Here is a 19,320-nt window from a genome sequence, read left to right on the forward strand (position 1 = left end):
TTGAGCATCACAGTCTGTGTTGGCAGTTGTTACTTTTCAAGACTTGAAAATATATTATTACAAGCTCTCCTGACTTCTGAAGTTCCTATGGAGACATCTGTTCTGCAGTAGGACTGCCTTTATATGTGACTGAATGCTTCTCAGGCGTTTTCAATGTACTTTCTTTGTTCTGTGTATTTAGTAGCTTAATTACAATATGACAAGGGGAGTTCCTCTTTATCCCATCTGTTTGGTGTCCTAAATCTGTATCTATATCTAGATTGGCATCTCTCTAATTATTAAAACATTTCTGCTTTGATTTGGCTGAAAATGTCTTCTGTGCCTTAAGTAAAATTCTTCTCCTTCTTCTAAGCCTATGATTCTTAAACCTGATCTTTTGTGATGTCCCGGATGTCTGTAAAGTACCCCTCAGAGTCACGCACTAACCACCCCTGCCCTTGGTGGAGGGCCCCAGTCTCCACTGTGTCTCTAGCTCAGGTCTCCTGACCATTCTCGTCATGAGGATTTCCACAGACCTTCCAATTCCCGTGATGAGGATTTCCACAGACCTTCCACGTCCCTGTCATGTTTTTCAATCCCAGCATTTCAGTTTGGTTTTCCCTCAGCGTTTCTATTTCCTTATAGGATTCTCTTCTCTATCTTGTATTGATTTTCCTTACTTCAATTTCCCTTTTTTGTGCTCTTATGAGATTCATTCAGGGGCTCTTCTCTCTCTCTCTCTCTCTCTCTCTCTCTCTCTCTCTCTCTCTCTCTCTCTCTCTCTCTCTCTAGTTTCTTTTAATATAAACATTCTTTGAGCTATTTATGTAGCATTTAATCTAGCTCATGCTGACTGGAGACAATTACTGTGGGATTAGTAATTTTTAGATAAGTTACACAGCCTTGATTTCTCGTGTTTCTTATACTAAGATTCATATATCTGGGGCTATTTCATCCCTTGGATTTTTTTTTTATTCACAGTATTCTTTTGGTTGAAGTATTTGCCATGTGCAGATGGGGCTAGCTAGGTTGTGGTAGAGTTGAGGTGCAAAATTCAGAAGTAGCTCCTCAATTCAGGAACTCAAGATGCCAGCCTCAGCCTCTGTATTTCTCCAAGAGTAGAATATTGATTGTGGAAACAGCCACGGATACTGCATTTGTCCACCACACAAATGTCACACCAGGTCAGTAACAACAGCAGCCGATGACGTCAGCAGCTGTTGGAAGAGAAATGAACAAGGTGTTTGTTGGATTTAGTTATTAAGATTAGGAGTCAGAAGAAATGGAAGTGGATGAGGATAGGGATTCTTTTTATTAATAGATCAACATTGAAAAGAACAAAGTGGAAAGTAGCTGGGAAGGAGAAAGTTGGGGTGCCATTACAGTGCAAGATTCAAGAGTTTGTTAAAGTTCTGGGACGTTACACCTAAGAAATATAAAGAGGAAGGATAAGAAAGAGACAAAGAAGAAAAAGAGGCAGGAAGGAAAAAAAGCATGCGAGTTGTGTGTGGGAAGAAGATTAAAGAATGGCAGTTAATAAAATGAGTGGAGAAACATACAGACAACCGTTAAAAATCCCACTGAGTAATGTACAAATTAAGCAAGACTATTTTCATATTATCACATACACAGAGAATATTTTGTAAGTAAAAAGTAAAATAAATTCTTTAAAATGATGTTTAAATTAACAGTAACAGACAAAAGAGGGTAGTGTGATAAAAGCACACCAGATTTTTAAAATGCCAGCTTGACGTTTATTATTTGATGGGATGGTTTTTAAGTCCCCCCCTCCGCCACCCCCCCCCCAGCCCATGGAGCTGCACTGATACAAGTTCAGTTCAATTCAAACCTGTAGAAGAGATTTAGCATTGGGCTGCCCCAGTGGAGAGCTTACATTTTGGGGCGTGAGGTTCTGACACAGCTGCACCAAGTTCTGAGTTCCCTCTTTAGTGTTCTTTCTATCTCCATGCTGTGGGAAGAAGGAGAGCTGGGAGGCCCCAGCCTCCGTAGCAGCCTCAGTGCTCCTTGGTGCCAGCACGCTGGGGAGGGGAGAGTGGTTCGGTTCGCAAGGATGGACCTTAGGCAACTTCATTGGCCTATGGGATACTGACAGTTAAGCATTCAGTCCCTGTTCATTCATTTGGTGCTGTAGGGTATGTGAGAGAGAAGAAATCACTTGTTTGGTGGTTTCCATTACCTCTACCCAGGTAGCTTGGTTAAACCAGGTGATGATGCCTAGACAGGCCAGTTTGTACCCCTGTGAGTTGAGTATTGTCTGTCTTTGAGGCAGATCACACTATGTAGCTGACGCTGGCATTAACTCAACCCTTTTTCTGCCTCAGCCTTGTGATGAGCTCGCAGCATGTGCTGTCATGCTCAACCTCATCTCGAAACATAACGAATTTGGACAAGGTGTCTTGAGTTTTCCTTTTGTACTGGGACCCATATATTCTTCAACTGATCCTGATAAAGGGGTACTGGTCACAACTTCTTGGGTTCAGATGCCCTAAAAACAAAGAGCAAGCTACCAGGTTCCTACACCCTAAACCGAAATATTCAGCAGGCCTTTGAAGTCTGTAGGAAGAAATTACAGAGCTGGTTTCAGCCATAGCCCAACAGGCAGCTGTCCTGGCCTCTAAGGGGGGGGGGGGTAGGGAGGAGGGCAAAAACCCTAGAAAGGCTGAAGAGTTTAGTGTAAGAAGTGTTTTGGACCAATGGGCCACTTTCTCTCACTCTAAATCATGTGAGGGAAGAAATGACTAGAGTGACCAAACAAATTTCTCATTATACTCCATGTTTCTTTAGACGGAAGGACAAAGTGTTTGTCCTCTGACCCAGTTCATGGCCTGCACCAAGAGAGGGAACTGTGGGCCACAAAAAGAGGTGCAAAAAAGCTAGAAGCAGGGCTGGAGAGCTGGCTCAGGGCTTAAGAGTACTCGTTATTGCAAAGGACCCTGGTTCTGCTCCCAGCACCCACACGGAGGCGCACCACCTCTTCAAGCACCAGCACACATGTGCTGCACAGGCACGCATGAAGACAAAACCATCACACACATAAACTAATAAAAATAAGTCTCAAAGAACAAACAGCCGGAAGTCCTAGGGTTGTTATTGGTGGCTATAAAAAGCCAACAAAACAAGAAGCCATTCCCACAGGAGGGAACTTCAGCCAGATATGTGGGGAGGGAGAGTGAGGGGCAGTGCTACTTTGAACATTAGCCATGCACAGAAGCGTGGTATCATGCACCGCCGCTCCCTTCCCTGTGCCAGTCCAGGAAGCCACAGAAGAAAGCAAAACAGGAGATCCAATCTGCACATCCCCTCCACGACAGTCTCCGAGGCTAGTGGGAGCAAAGGAAAAGCCTTCAGCTAGAGGAGACACAAGTTTCAGCCTGTAACCACATTAGGCTAGACACATAATTTTAGGCTGGACTAGATTAGACCATGTGTGCCAAGAGAGACAGTGAAATCTACTATACACAAGATGGTGCCTCGTGTCTCACTAAAGAGCAGATAAGTCCACGGGTGTAGTGTGAAAGGTCAGTGAAACAATAAACTTTGTTTCTGCTTACACCTTATCAAATTAAAGTCCCCCTCGTGCTGGCTTCTACGTACTCAGGCCCACCTAAATATTGCCAAAGCAGGTGTGTTTGCAATCCTTCTCACCTGGGCTCTCGTACCCACTGTGGTTCCTGTGTGCTCAGTCTCCTGATTTACAGAGAAGTGGCGAGCATGGGAAAATGTCAGCCATTGATCTAGAAGCTGCACCAGCCAAGTGGAGTAGACTATGCCTCTTGTCTTCAGAGGAAAGGACACCTTGTGTCCACAGCTCCTCAGTGGCTACGCTCACTCTTCAGCTCCACAGGCCACCTTTACAGCTGCGGTCTCTGGCACGCAGGGTTCCTTACTAACTCCGTAACAGTGACTAACCTCACTGCTCCCTTTCCTTTGCCTATTTTCTCTGCCTGCAGATGCAAATGCCTTGAGAGGCCCGAGGTTGGTGTCTGGAGAGACTGGGGGAGCCGTCACCATCCACTGTCATTATGCCCCCTCCTCAGTCAACAGGCATCAAAGGAAATACTGGTGCCGCCTGCGGCCTCCGCTGTGGGGTCTGCCACACCATCGCGTCCACCAACCGCTATACTCACCGTGACTATCATGGGCGCGTGGCTCTCACTGACTTTCCACAGAATGGTTTGTTCCGGGTGAGGCTGTCCCAGCTGTCTCGGGATGACACGGGACTTTATCGCTGCGGCATAGGAGACCGGAATGACATGCTCTTCTTCAGCATGAACCTGATTGTGTCCACAGGTAGGAGCCAGCTGATGGCTGATGGGCCAGTTTCTGTAAAGCCCAAGTTCAAAAGAAATGGGTGCAAGAGAAGGCCCAGGGCCCAAGAAAGCCTTAAGCCTTGGGCAATAAAAGGAGAAGTAGGAGAAAGGCTCTAGGAGGCAGACTTTTTGTTTGGATAGAAGTCATCTTCAGAAGTGTCCAACAGAATACACGTAAGGTCTCTGCCTGGTACTTCCTGCCTTGAATATTGTACGATGAATGTTGGAGCCAAGTTCCAAAAATGCTGTGAGCTGGACAAGGTGACTGCCCTGGTTCCTGACATGAGGAGAAAGTAGCACTGTGGAGCACTACCTGGGAGGACTGAAGGTCTGCGCCTAGGCTTCTCTGTAGCAGCCCCTTGCTGATCCCTCTGCAGACATCTGACAGCCCAAAGTCTCTATTTGGAGGCATGGAGGCATAAGGTGGGGGGAGGGACAGTGCCCCATAAAGGCTGCTCTGCAGAATACCTATCCAGAATTTGACCTCTCCGGTGAGTATATATTTCCCTTGAAGGCTGCAGGCTAGCTGTCTGCTGCAATCAGAGGCTCCTTTGCTGAGTAGTGCCACAGGCTCTTGGGTAGCCAAATAGGGAGTATGCAAGCCCAAGGAAAGGAAATCAGAATATAAAATGTGAATATTTGCAAAAGAACAGAAGCACTTTGAGATGTTCATTTTCAAATTTTATCTGACTTATTGGCAGAAGATCACATCACCTCTCTTAGTGAGGTGCATCCTACTTAAGAAGCATTTAGCTTAGAAAGATATCCTTTTCACACGGTCTCTCTCTCTCTCTCTCTCTCTCTCTCTCTCTCTCTCTCTCTCTCCCTCCCTCCCTCCCTCCCTCCCTCTCTCTCTTCCCCCGAAACACAGGTCCTTCCAACACCACCTATGCGGCAGCTCCAGCTTCTACTGAGCCCATCACAGCCTCTGGAACAGCCTCTGTAGCAGCCAACAGATGGACCTCAGAAGTCACCCAGAGTCTAGAAGACCTAGGCTCAGGATGGAGCCCAAGAGCTCCAACTACAGGTATAAGCAACACTACCTCCTCAGCCAATGGAAAGCAAACCCTAAGAAAAACTTCGACAACAGTTCCATGGACAAGCAGCAGAGAGGATGACCCTATCAAGGCAACAGTCTCCACTCCAGAGAGTTCAGCTCCAAAACCAAGAAGTGTATTCAGTACGACACAGGACGTTTGGATATGGGGCTCCAGAAACTCAGTAACGACTAGTGTTAGCGCTCATGAGGGTAGGAATAAAGGCACAACTCTAGAGGCTTATGGGCCACAGGAGGAAGCAGAGGTCAGTACGTCTCCAGATGCACCCAGGAAGACCACGGGAGCCACAAGACCACCAGTCCTGCACTCAGAACATGTGACCCAGGAAACTCTACAAGAGGGAACAAAGGTTTCTAAACAACAAATGCTGTACTCCACGGAGGAGAAGTCACCCCCAGCTCCAAGTGTATGGACCTGGAACACTACACATATGGAGGTGGCATCTGGGGGAGGAAGCAATGATGGGAGCCTAGAAAACACTGCTGAAGAACATAGCCCCTCCACACGAAGCCAGCTTCCAGCAGTGGGCTCTACGTGGGTCCCTGGCAAGGGGTCATCCATGAAGAGGTAAGCCTTGGGTCCCTCCTCTGACTTGGGTCCCCACGTCTGCCCTGTTTCCCAGCCAGACCTTTTTTTTTTCCTGCTGCCCTCTTTCCCTTTGTAGCTACAAATTAGTAAATGGTAGGATGGGGTATCTAAGCCTCAGCTACCATCCTCCACACCTCAGAGCCTGTGCTGTGACAATGCTATCTGAAGGTTTTCCAGTGGACTGCAAACAAAATTCCAAATGACACAATTAAATAATAGTCTGGGACCCTCCAGACTTTATATTCAATGTGGGGAGCAAAACTCTGAGAAGATAAATAACTTGTTGAAGGCACAAGGCAAAGTTGTGACAGAGCCAAGTGCCAAGGCCAACTTCCTGGCTCCAATTCATCTTCTTTCTCAATATGACACATTGTGGCCCATGCCCAGGAAGGTGGAGAACAGCAAAGGGCTGGGGCCTGAGGAGCTGAGGAAAACAGCTCTGCTGGGAGCCAGCTACAGGGACAGGGGTGACCAATTAGCCTGGGACTCAGCTTGTCCCTCTGTGAAATGAGAGAGGTAGGCTGTCATAGTCTTAATAGTCCATCTAATTCTGACCAGCTGGATTCTGTTTTTGTCTCCCCCTCCCCCTTCCCCTCCCTCCCCCAGTGCTTTCATAGGTGAAGAAAGCAACTCTTGGATCCTGACTCCCATCTTCACCGTGCTGGCCCTGGTTCTGCTTGCAGCTCTGGTCCTACTGAAAAGGAGCGTCTGGAGAGAGAGGACCTGTGAGTTGAGCTTAAGTAACCCCCAAATCTAGGGAAAGAAATGGCTCTTTCTTTCCACCTGATACCCCAGGGCTGGGTCAGGGTAAGATCAAGTGGCCCCACTTTTGGATGTAGAAAAGATACATTCCACTCCGAACCATCTAACTATGCTTGGTTGTGGCTTCTTAAAACTCTCTCTACACCTTTGCCTCAGTGGCATCTGTTGGTTTAAGGAGATTTGGAGGACGACAAGAACTATTAACCATAGGCATGAAACCACACTGGCAACCCTGGCATAGGAGAACAGACAAGCCCTGCGGCCAAAGGCTGCATGCATACTCTTCTGCACAGTTTGCGTTATTCTTAGAGTAATATGCCAGGGATGCAGACTCCCAGTGTGAGTGTCCCATGGTGTGCAGTCTTGGTGAGAAGAAATTGTGACTTTCTGGGAGCCAGTAGGAGAGGCTATGGTTCTCAGGGCCAGGGATCAACTCTTCTGGACCAATTATTATGGTTCCAAGGGCCCAGCTACTGGACTTCCATCTTGGGAATTTCCCAGAAGTTTGCCTTGGGTTCTTGGGGGGGGGGCGCAAATCAGTATGTATGTCCACCCCCAGAATACTCACAACTTTCTCTGTGTCTCTGCAGCTCAGGAGGCAGAAAGGGTACCAAGGATCACTCTAATTCAAATGACACATTTCCTACCAGACAAGCTCTCTGATGTGGGTACAAACTTGTGGCAGGATGACCTTCCTCCTACCCAAGCCAGCCTGACTGTCCTGGAGGACCCAGGACCCTGAGGATGGGAAGACAAACAGCTCAGTCACCACGGAAGGAGGACCAAGACCAAACAGCTCCGTGGCTTCTTCATCATTTTCTCACTTTCCTTTGCCCACATGGCGACTAGCTAACTGAGTTCAGCCTCCACCTGGGGCCACAGGGGCCTACCAACTTGGGTCTCAGAGGGCCAGGCATTCTGCATAGCTAAAGGTGACAGTACAATGACTCAAAAAAGCTTCCAGAAAGGGTTCATGGTCTAGCTGTCTTAACTGCCTAGTCTGCTGCCCTTTACAAGTTTTTCTTTCAGAGAGGGGGCGGGGGAGAAGAGAGAATACAAAATCTCCGTTCTTGGCAGTGTGGAAAATGAGAAGTCCCATGCTGTCACCGCTGCCTCCCTGAGTACCTCTCCTTATCTGTGTCTGTTAGTACTAAGCCTGCTGCTCACACTCGACAGTATCCTCGTATACCAGGCTCACCTGAGCAAGCACATCCAGAGCTTAAGGGCAGTAACTGTGCTTTACCCATTTCACTACATCTCCAGTGGGACTCCAGCAAATTAAACACTCGTGACTGTTTGGCTGTGGATGGCATGAACTTGGTGGACGCTGGGGATCTGCCTGGACAAGAGGTCTGAATCCCCTAGGGCCTCCATCCCCTTTGTTTGAGAGTTCACTAGATGACCGTGTCAGTGGGTCGGGGAGAACACTCACTCTTGACATGGCATCTCCCCATTTGACCCTGTCCTCATTATTACTGTAGATCTTCTGGCTGGGCCAAGATTTTCTGGGATTTCCCTAAATGATGGAAGGAGAGGTTACTTTTCACTAGGTTCTCATCCTCAATCTCCCCTTGTTCCACTGCTTATAAATGTTTGATATCAAAGACTGTGGACAAAGCTGGAAATGGCTTAGGAGTGGAAAACGAGACAAATGCGAAGAATTTTATGTAGATTCTGTCTTATGAAAACCCATATTTGTTGGGGAATTTTGCCCATTGTTGACCATACCATCTTTTCAGGGGCCCCATCTGTTCTTTTTCTTTGTCAGATGTGTTAGCAAGTGAGCTGTTATCTGTGCGTGGGCAGTACAGACATTGAGCAACAAATGATGCGGGGGGGAAAGAAAAAGTCCCAATACCAATTTCAGATCTGTAGCATTGGCATTTCTAGAAGGCTTGATCTTGCCTTCTAAGCTGTCAGGGGCATCTGAGTCCTTTAGAAATCCCTCTTCATATCTGATCATGACCCCAGATACTGTACCAAGAAAGCCAAGAGCAATGAGGGGCCTATGAGAGACATTTCTTAGATAAGTTGGCAGATCGAAGTCATCTAGCTAGGTGGAAACACAGAACTTCTGAGCTATAGATGCTTAATCCAGAGAGTGATTCTCAACCTGTGGGTCCTGACCTCTTTGGGGTGTCCAATGACCCCTTCACAAGGGTCACACGTCAGATATTCTGCATATCAGATATTTATATTACAATTCGTAACAATAGCAAAATTGCAATTATGAAGTAGAGATGAAAATAATTTTATGGCTGGGGGTCACCACAACATGAGGAACTGTATTAGAAGGTTGCGGCCTTAGGAAGGCTGAAAGCCGCTCATGTAGAAGGAATCTGAGGCCCAGTGAAAGAAGTCACTCAGGTAACCAAGCTAGTGAAATCAGAGTGAAGACTGCAGAGGGTAAGGCCTTGGCCTAGTGTCTTTCCACCTCACCACTGCAACATTAGCTAAGCATAGCTTGTCAAAGCTGCCTCACACCACAGCTGTCACTCCAGGCTACTTAGGGTCCACTATCTCAGCCTGCCTGAGAAACCAGTAAGAGAGACAGAGAAGCCACTGTTTCCACCTTCCATCAATGAGCAAGCAGAGCTTGCCAAGTACATAACTCAGCCAAGACGGGCTGTTTGGTCTGCCTAACCAATTGGCCTTTACCAGGAATCTCCATAGGATATCAAATCAGCTTTTTGGGATATTAAAAGGTAGTCAGAGAAAATTAAACTGTAGTTCAAAGAAGTTTGGGAAATTCTAGGTTAATCTCTTTTTTTTCTCTTCGTTTTGGTTTTTTGTTTGGTTTGGTTTGGTTTGTCTTGTCTTGTCTTTTCAAGACAGGGTCTCTCTGTGTAGCTTTGGCTTCCAGGAACTCACTCTGTATACCAGGCTGGCCTCAAACTCATAGAGATCCACCTGCCTCTGCCTCTGCCTCTGAATCTGACGACTCTGACTCCTGAGCGCTGGGATTAAACATGTGCCCCATCACTGGCTGGCATAATTAACAGACTCTTAAATGAGGGCTTCCCAAAGCACTAATCATCCAGAGGGAAAAGGTGAATAACTGAGAGCAGAGATGTGATGTGTTCTGGACTATTATGCTTAGCAAAGCAATCTCCTGGAACTGGATCTCCTTAGATGATTCATTGGGGGAAGCTAATACATTAATCCAAGACATGGCCACTTTTTCTTCCAAGGGCCACACCGCAAATATTGTAGACCTGGCAACTCAGAAGCTTCTGAGGCAGTCACTCAGCTCCACCTCTGTAGCCAGAGAGGATACACAAACCACTGGCTAGTCTACAGTCCAGCAAAACTTTCACAGAAATAGAGAGCTGCCTTTGGCCTTCAACCATAATTTGCAGTGCCCGCATTAAGCCATAAGACTCCACAAGAGGGTATATACATATAGATCTGACCTGAAAGATCAGACCTGTCTCCTCAGGAACTTGCTGCTGCCCCTTGTAGGGACCTCTCCCTCCTCTGAACTGCTTGGATGCTCTTTGTCCTGAACTGAGCAGCTGTGGTGTCATGTCTGACTGCCCATCTTACTAGAAGAGGGGAACAGGAAGGAATGGGCAGGCCTCTGCGGTAAGGTGATGGAGGCAGAAAAGCTTCCAGAAGGAGAGGTGTTTCAGCGGAAGCTGAGATCCACCAGGAGGAGCTGCAGAAGATCAGTCTCTGGCCCTGGAGTTCGGAGAGAGGCAGGAATAAATAAGATCTGAGCAGATGCCAGCAGACGGAAGTAGGTCCTTTATGGCCCAACGGACATACATGAATGGGTGGGCCGTGCTTAAAGGGCCAGACACAAACCCTATAGAGCAGGTCAACTTCACTAGCACCATGCTCCTGCCGCCTACCGAAGCGAGGGGCAGGGAACCCTTCCTTACCAGGCTAGAATCAGAGGCACTTCCGTTCCAGGACTGAGAGATGTCATTGATTTTCGGAAAGTGAAACAGTTGGGCACAGCTCTCCAACACTCCTCTTTCTACTTACACAGTTCCTTCTATATGCATTAGATGCCACATCTCTGAAGGTCATTATGGCCATTCCCATGTTATGGATGGGGAAACTGACATTCAGAGGAAACATCTCATACTTCTAAGGAAAAGGCAAACAAGGAGAGGTGGCCCACCTGCAGCCTCTGGCCTTGAGCGCTACTATTTTGTTTGGCATCTTGTTTGTATTGTATTGATAGCTGTATTCAAGGACGCAGTAAAGAAACCACTGAAATGACCACTTCATGACTGGGGAAGGTAAATGGGAGAGAGAAAGAAAGAGAGAGAGAGAGAGAGAGAGAGAGAGAGAGAGAGAGAGAGAGAGAGAGAGAGAGAGAGAGAGAAGCAGACTGGACATGCCAGAGCTAGAGAAGCAGGGCAGCGGGGAAGAGCAAGCGAGAATAGTGAAAATAGCATGCTTGGGCTTGGGGTAGGGGAAAACTTTGCCCTTGTATACAGGACAGTTATGGGGAAGAGAGGAGGGTGTGCACTGCAGCAGCCTGCCAGCTAGCCCAGTGGAGGAGGCGTCAGGAGGTGAGAAGGGCCTGGAGGCTAACATTGACTTTGAAATGCTTAACAAGTCCGTGTGAATAGGACTAAGGAGCCTGGGGCTAGCATGGGCTTTGGTAAGCACCATAGTTACAGCTCATTAGGACTGTCTGATCTTCCAGGGGAAAGGGAGGTAGGTAGGGACCTCTCTCTGGTGGACAGAAACACTTACATGGCCTCCCGAGGAATGCCGACAGTACCCTCCCGAGATCCTCCAGCATAGCGCAGCTGAGCCTGTCATTTCTGGACGCGTGTACTGCCTTTTGGAATCTGGGGAACTGGAGTTTCCTCCAGACCTGACAACGATCTTGTCTTCTGGCCAGGTCTTTTTCCTACTTAGAGTTTCATGAGGTTGCTTGCTTTTCTCCTTGAGATTCCTGTATGAGAAGCTGCACAGTCATTTCCAGCCATTTGTTCTCTTTAATCACTAACTAGTGTTGATATTTGTCTGAGCTCAGTGGGGTGCAAACGTCAAGAACCTCTAAGAGTATCCATGGACCCCAGGTAATTCAGTATAAATGCTTCTCACCACGATCTGCTGACAGACTCGGAGTTAGACAAACTCTCTGGCAGGCAGGCAGGTAGGGAGAGAAGCCGCGGCTAGGTAATAAAGGAAGCAAAGCACCAAGATGCCAGCTTCTTCCTCACCCTCCTGACCGGAGACAAAATCAAAGGCCTGGTAGGATTTCATCTCCCGCCAGCAGACTGCCTGCTGAAGGAGTGCATCAACAAGTTCAAGGCTCCCTCAGGACTTGTCACACAACAGTTTGGGGCCAATCAAGCACCGTATATAGCCAACGCTATATGAGGGGAGGAAGACTCCTCAGAGCCTTTCAACTCCCCCCCCCCCCAGGAGAGAAGTGGCAGGGTTTGTGAGTTGTTCTCTGTGTGTTTGTTGCACTCCGTGTTTCCTCCTCTCCCCCCCCCCCCCAATAAATGCCTTTTCAACTGTTGGTTCTGTCTGCGGTGCTTGAGATTTCTCTGCTGCAGCCTGTAGACCTTCAGACTTTTCTGCCTTTTAATTCCTTTAACTGGCAGAGAAAATGAACCCAATCAGGACCCCGAGACGGCATTATTTCAAGACCCCCGGACTGTATGGCCACTAGCACTCCTGTGGTTGTTTTTTTTTTTACCTCTCCTAGGATGGTCTGAGAGATTCTGAATCCATTTCACAGCTGCCCGCAAAGAAACTTCCTCCACTGAAAGGCACACTAGTATGCACATGCCAAACAGATGAGGAGTTTCTGAGCATCCTCCACTGTGGAGATACCCCAGAGTTCACAGTTTGACAAACACACTTTGGAGACTCAACACTGGAAGTGAACTCTGTCACCAGGATCACCACACTCTCCGCTTTTTAAGGGCCGAAGCTTGGCTTCAGGCACTGGCCTCCTGCTCCCCTGACTGTCAGCAGGAAGCACAATTCAACTGCCCACTCTCTGAGTAGTCTGTGAAACCCATCAGAGAGATGTCAGCCACAGGAAGACTCCACCCCCAGCCCCAGAGGCCCATGGGAATTAGAGCTCTGAAGCAGATACACATTTGCGGATTCGATTCGGATCACTTCTTTCTCTCGAGCTGCAAATTCCTGCCACCAGACTCAGAGTATTTTAGAGAAGGGGGAATGTGTGGGAATCTAGGGTACTAGATCTGAAGGTATTAAACAAGTTGCCCAGATGGTATGGGTTAAGTTCAGGCAAAGGAAGTTGCATGTGGTGACTTTTCCCTGTAGTCCAAGGATATGGGAGGCTCAGCCTGGAGGGTTGCTACAAGTTTAAAGTCAGTTTGTGCTGTAGAGCAAATCCTGGGCTCCAGAGTGAGACTCTGCCTCAAAGTGTACACACACACACACACACACACACACACACACACACACACACACACACCCCAAAACAAAGCAAAACAGTAGGCAAAGGTTATAAAATTTGCTCCTTTAGAACCTGGCACAAGAAAGATAAATTAGTTAAAAGATGCAACCAGCTCCTGACCACCACAGTGTAGCATAGACAGATTAAAAATTACTGACAGTATTCAACACCAGAAAGAAAGATTCTCCTATCACAGTTGGGAACACTAAGGCTCCAGAGGACACAGGTTGCAGGGTTTTACAGGAGCTGGTTTTTATTTCCCAGTGTCAGCCTGCATGGCACACTTTGGGCTACAGGCAGGTCCATCCCAGACCAGGAACAAGGAAACAGCCAATCTTCAGGGGACCCTGGTGGCTTATGAGAGGGGCTGGGCCCTGTCACCTGGCACTCACCTGTTGACTTTGGATGTCTACTCAAAACTTCTTCCTCCTTCTCCCTAGCCAAGCATGGGGGTGGAGGGTGGTTTGTTAATCTCAGAAAAGACTTGTTCACCTGTTCCTGACAAGTGGAATAGTAGATTCAAAGCTTCTCAGAGCTGGGGAGATCCCCAGAGGGGAAGTGAGACCTTGTTGGGTCATAGCCAACTTTCCATTTCTATATTCTTGCATTCAGCTTTGCTCTATGTACCCACAAAGGCTGCCTCCACTCAACAGTCTCCCCCCAGGGGCCCTGCCACAATCTCTTCCTTCCCTTCTCTCTCAACCCAGATGATAAAGGGTCCCACAGTGCCTCCATCCCACGGGCCCCAGAATCTATGTCTGTGCACTCTCTGATTGACTGTCAGGAGTCAACAATGCTCTGCAAACAGTAAAGGACAAATGTTAGGTAATCAGGTGAGCACACAGCAGGCGGTGGTCACTGAAGAGGTAACTTGGGTGTTCATTTAGGGAGGAAAAACAAAACAAAACAAAGCAAAACTCTAAGTCTGGAATGCATGTTTGGCCTGGACATGACTCATCTAATATTGGAGCCGCTAAACTGTCAACAGTCTTCCTCCCTTACTTAACTCCTCCACACCCCACCTCTTTGCTGGCTAGCCCCTTCTCCCTCCTTGGCATGATACTTCCAGATGGCAAACTCCATGTCTGGACATCTTTAGGCAAATCCCCACAGAGCCACTAAATAATTACCTGTCCAAAGGAAACTGGTGACAAATGGCTAACTGTGGTGCCTATCACTGTATCAAAGCTCGCAATGGCCTCCAGGCTCTCTCAGCATTGCGAATGCCTCTTTCAGAGACTATGCTGGCATTCTGGCTTCCCTCAGCCCTTCTCACCTAGACCCCTACACTAACCTTCTCCACTCACGGGCTTCCCTTCCTCAGCTTCTCATTCCTAAAAAAAAAAAAAAAAAAAAAACCCTGACATTTTTGCCATGTGTTCTCTTGGTTCTCTCAGCTCTCTCATGGCTCTTGGTCCCCTCTCTCTTCATTGCACTTTCTCTATCTCTCTCTCTCCCCCTCTTCTATACACTCTTACCGCCCCCTCCTCATGGCCACATTCAGTTATGTTTACTCTGCTACTGTCTCTCCCTGCTCTGCATTCTTCCAGATGCCTCTGGCTTTACTCTCCCTCATATCTACAATAAAAACCTTCCCCTCAACCAAACCTTGGAGCAGTCATGTCCTCACTTTATACATCCCTCCCCAATATTCAGGCAAGTAGAGGGTGCTTATAATCAATCTCCCTTCTATTTTGCTCACCCCTTTAAAGGAAGACTTGCCTGTGGGGGTGGAGAAATTAGGCTTTAGTCTAGGCTCAGCACCTTTCAGCAAACTTGCTCAACATCAGCCAACTGGACTTTTTCGGTTCTCTCTCTCTCTCCTACTGGGATGCAAAACAAGGAGCCACTTAGTCTGTCGCCAGCTAGCAGCATTCTGGTTGCCAGACGGACAAACAGAGGCCACAATCCCACCCCATGCTCTTCCCCACTAAGCCCAGGAAGAAACAAGGAGAAGGAGCACCATCCTCTCACCAGGTCACAAAACTGTATCATTATCTACAGATGTGGAGTGAGTAATTCTAAACAGCTGATACCCTTTCCAAAGGTGGAGAGGATACTGTCTCAGTGCTACTTTTTCAGTGAAAATATCAAACTGACCATACGCTTGGTTTGATAGGAAAAGCGGGATTATAGAACTGGCTGTCCTGAGATTAAACATTGACTCCAGGACCAGGGTTAAATATTGACTTAGCTAAAGGCCTACAGATGGGAGCAGAGCTGATGGCAAACAGCACTTCACCCGTTCAGTCTTGTTTTCATTCACCTTGCAGCAATCACGGGGCCAACCCCTGCCAGATGTGAAAGACTGGGAGTTACACAGACGCCTGTTAGGTGGACAGACAGAGAGAAAGGCCACCAGTAGAGAGTAAAGATGGCAAGCACTCAGCTTCTTCCTCACACTCCTGGTGGGCGTTTTTGTCCTACCGCCACCACACCTTGTGCCCACCCCCCACCCCCGCCCCTGCCTGTGTGCTCCTTTGTATGGACCCAAACAAGCTCAAGAAGAAATCAGGATATATTTATTAGCCTCCCTGTCTTTGTTCAAACTGAACAGCCCTAAATTAGGATAAGACCCTCCGAAGACTCTCAAATCCTTGAACCCTCAAAAAGAGACTGGACTCCAGTTACCAAGACCCTCTCTGCCCTGCAGAGTCTCTCTGTCTCTCTCTCTCTCTCTGTGTCTCTCTCTCTGTCTCTCTGTCTCTCTCTGTCTCTGTCTCTCCTCTCTCTCTCTCTCTCTGTGTGTGTGTGTGTGTGTGTGTCTCTCTCTCTGTCTCTGTCTCTGTCTCTCTCTCTCTCTCTCTCTCTCTCTCTCTCTCTGTGTGTGTGTGTGTGTGTGTGTGTGTGTGTGTGTGTGTCTGTATGTCCTCACTCCTAATAAAAGCCTTCACTGGTTGACTTTGCAATGTCTGAGACTTTTTCTTGCCTTTTAATTCTTTAACTGGCTGAGAAAAATGAACCAGATCAAAACTCAAGGCCAGTAACAGATGGGCAGCGCAAAGTGAGGAAGTAATGTATAGTCTGGGGAAATCCTTCTCTATCAGCAGTTGGGTCAATCCTTATTCTTAGTTTTATATTTTTTAAGAATAAGATAATGCTAGAACAAAATACTTAGATATTATGTTATTCAGAGTTTATTAAATGAGCATCAGGGGAGAAGAAAAAGGAGGAAGGGGTACTCCAGAGAGAGACCACTTGGAGGGTCTGTTCTTTTATATGGCCCTGGGCGGGGTCACTCCCCCGTGCCAGGTAAGGGATGACATCACAAGTAAGCAGATTGAAGCAGAATCCTAACACTTAGAGCATCAAGTTAATGAATCCCCAAGGTTGGATCTGTATAGGCCTTGACCTTCTAAAATCCACTGGACCAACCAAAGGGGTAAATGGAAACCACCCCCACCTGCTGTCTGTGAAAGTGTAACTCAAAATGTTCATCCTTAATGTGTAGGCTTTGGTAAGCAGCGGGGGTGGGGCGAAGTAGCAGGAATCCAACGCGGAAAGATCTTGGTTTTAGGCCTGCCTCTGTCATCTCCTTCATCCCACATCTGTGCCCATGGCTCTTTGTTATTTAGTGCAGAGTTACTCTAGTGCTGAGGTCCTGTTCTGCCCCAGTTCTGATACTGACTGAGAAGCACTTGCCATAGTGCTTATGACATACTATGTATAAGCCCTTATACATAGTAATTTTTATAACACCTTTATGGATTTAGGATAAGCAGGCCCAAAGACATTAAGCCACTTGTCCAAGGGTTCCTGGTTAACAGATAAAAAGACCTGGGTATGAATCCAGGACAGTCTAAGTACAGAGCCGGCCCCTCCTCACAGGTTGTACTGCCTCCACATGCTTTTTACCTCCTGGCTTGTGCAGGACAGTGTTGTATGTGAGTGAGGACTCACCCCAAGGGAACAACAGTACACATTTCTGCATATTTCCAGTTTCCCTGGGTCTCTAACAAGTTGTGGTACAGAGTACATGCCTGTAATAGACCTATTCTCAAAGCTGTATCTGCATCCTAATCCCAGAAGCCTGTAAGTGTGGCTGAAGTTATGAAACCAACCTTTGTGGATAAAATTAAATTCTGTATAATCAGATGAAGAAATATTCCCAGATTATATCATTGGCCCTCAAATGCTACGGTGAGTGTCATCATAAGAGCAGTGGACAAAATGACTCTAGTGACTACAAAGGAAGACCCTGGAAGGCTCATTTGTGAGTCAAAGAACGTCACGCTGGAAACTGGAAAAAACCAGAATCGTATACTTCTCTAGAGATTTTGTTAGGAGGTGGCCCCTGCTGCCACCTTGATTCTGGATTTCTGTTCTTCAGAACAAAAGCTCAACTGACACACAGAAACCTAGAACTGGAAACAGCCATGCTCACTCAATTATGTAAGGCCTGCAAGCCTACAGGGGAAGTGATCTGGCAAGTTAGAGGTGGAGCCAAAGCTAAGACACAGGTGTGTTGGCTCAGATCCAGTGGTTCTGATCCTCCACATACCAGATGAAAATAGGTCATATTTTATTTGGTATTTTAAAAAACTGTTTTTATTATTTTAAAGATTCACTGACAACGAGACAGATTAGCTCCTGGCAACACCCAGCCTACCTCCAAGAGGATGATGAGCATCAAAGAACCTCCTTATGGAGATGGCTTCAAATGTGGCAAACAAGCCACTGTGCAAAATGTTCTCCTTTCTACCATAGACAGAATTCTCTGCCTAAAAAAGGGCAAGCTTGGATGCAGGAAGAGTCAGTGGCCATACTCTGCCAAAACAGGGTAAGCAAGTCCTTTCAATAGTTCCTGCCTCACAAATGTGTCTATCAAATATATTGGGCTAGAAGGCTGAAGAAGATGCTCCAACATTATAGAGAGTTTTGGGTGACTATTCAGGTAGCAAACTGTCTCTGCCATCTTCTCATTTAGAAAGCTACCTGCACTCCTGGCATACTTAGGTAATCAAGTTTATTCCTTCTCAAGTCTCTGATGGAGTTGTAGACCAGGTAGCTTAGTTTTACAATGAAGCTTGGTTGTTTAGGGATTAAGACATTTTTAGGTCTAGATAGATGTTTTAAGTTGATAAAGACACGATGTGATGGAGATTGATTTACATTCAGAATTTTAGATGCACCAAGATAGGAAAGATGTTTTCTCCAAGGCTATCAAATACAAATAGCCAAAACACTAAGAATGTAAGATTTATATAATTCCTGATTGTGTCATGGCTCTTCTTGCTGTAGGTAATCTGTTGTACATACGTGTAATAACATAAATGTATATGTAAAGAATAAAAAAAAAGATTAGAAAAGGAAAGAAAATAGGTCATATTTTCTTATTTCTAGAAGAGGATTGACTTGAGCAAATGAAGTAAGATTTGGAAAGCATTCTTGTCATCATTACTACGAAGCTGAACATTAGACAAGTTGCCTAACTGTGGGCCAGTCCCTCCTCCCTCCAAGCTGGCTCCAGGGGTCACTCACTGGGTTCTAGAGAGGGAAATTGCAGTGTGAGGGAGGAAGCCTATAACTGTGCTCACACCACCAGCTTGTGGCTGAACTCAGAGGTGGCCACAGGAGTTTTAGTTCCTGATTATTTGTTTGGCTTCTACTTTTATATTTCCTCTTTCCCAAAGCCGGATCCCTACGTGGGAGAGATGGGCTTTAGGTATGTGGGGACCGTGGATGTTTCTCTGTGGGCACATGGGTTTTAACATGGTCTGCTTAAAGACTTCTGGCACCACTGGAAATATGCACCACCCAGTACATGATCTAGAGAGCGACCCACCATCCTGGAGTTATGGAGAAGGCAAGGAGTCCGGCCCCACCTCCAGGCAGCAAAAGAAGTGATGCCTCAGATGGTGTGTTTCCTTCCCTCTCCTCAACCCTTTTTTCATTAAATGTCTGTGGTGTAAGTACTCAGGAGCCTCCTTAGAATATACTCCATGCCAGAGAACTAGACACAAGCTGTTCCCTGCTTTGGGAAAAGCAAACATATCCTACAAATACCTTAACTATTGAGTTTAAATAGGAGGAGACCCAGAACAGAAAATGGCGTAAGGAGCTCTCAGATGGCAGAGACTGGTTTGTGTCATCTCTGTACCTACTCATCTCCCTCTCCTCCCACATCTCCTGACATTCTGGAATGGGAAGGAAGAAATTGCTAACAAGGAAGAAAAAGAAGTCAGCTATGAGT

General features: G+C 46.9%; 1 protein-coding gene across 1 annotated transcript; it reads left to right on the forward strand.

Annotated features, from left to right (window-relative positions):
* Positions 1-3,919: 3,919 nt before the first annotated feature.
* Fcamr (Fc alpha and mu receptor) lies at positions 3,920-7,555 on the forward strand (the record flags this gene model as incomplete). Its single annotated transcript, XM_051147336.1, is given in 5 exon segments — positions 3,920-4,087; positions 4,089-4,290; positions 5,182-5,935; positions 6,563-6,681; positions 7,309-7,555. Coding segments are annotated over 5 exon segments (1,395 nt in total), but the record flags the coding sequence as incomplete, so codon positions are not given.
* Positions 7,556-19,320: the final 11,765 nt, after the last annotated feature.

Source organism: Acomys russatus, chromosome 6 (genome assembly GCF_903995435.1).
Source record: "Acomys russatus chromosome 6, mAcoRus1.1, whole genome shotgun sequence".
Classification (NCBI taxonomy): domain Eukaryota; kingdom Metazoa; phylum Chordata; class Mammalia; order Rodentia; family Muridae; genus Acomys; species Acomys russatus.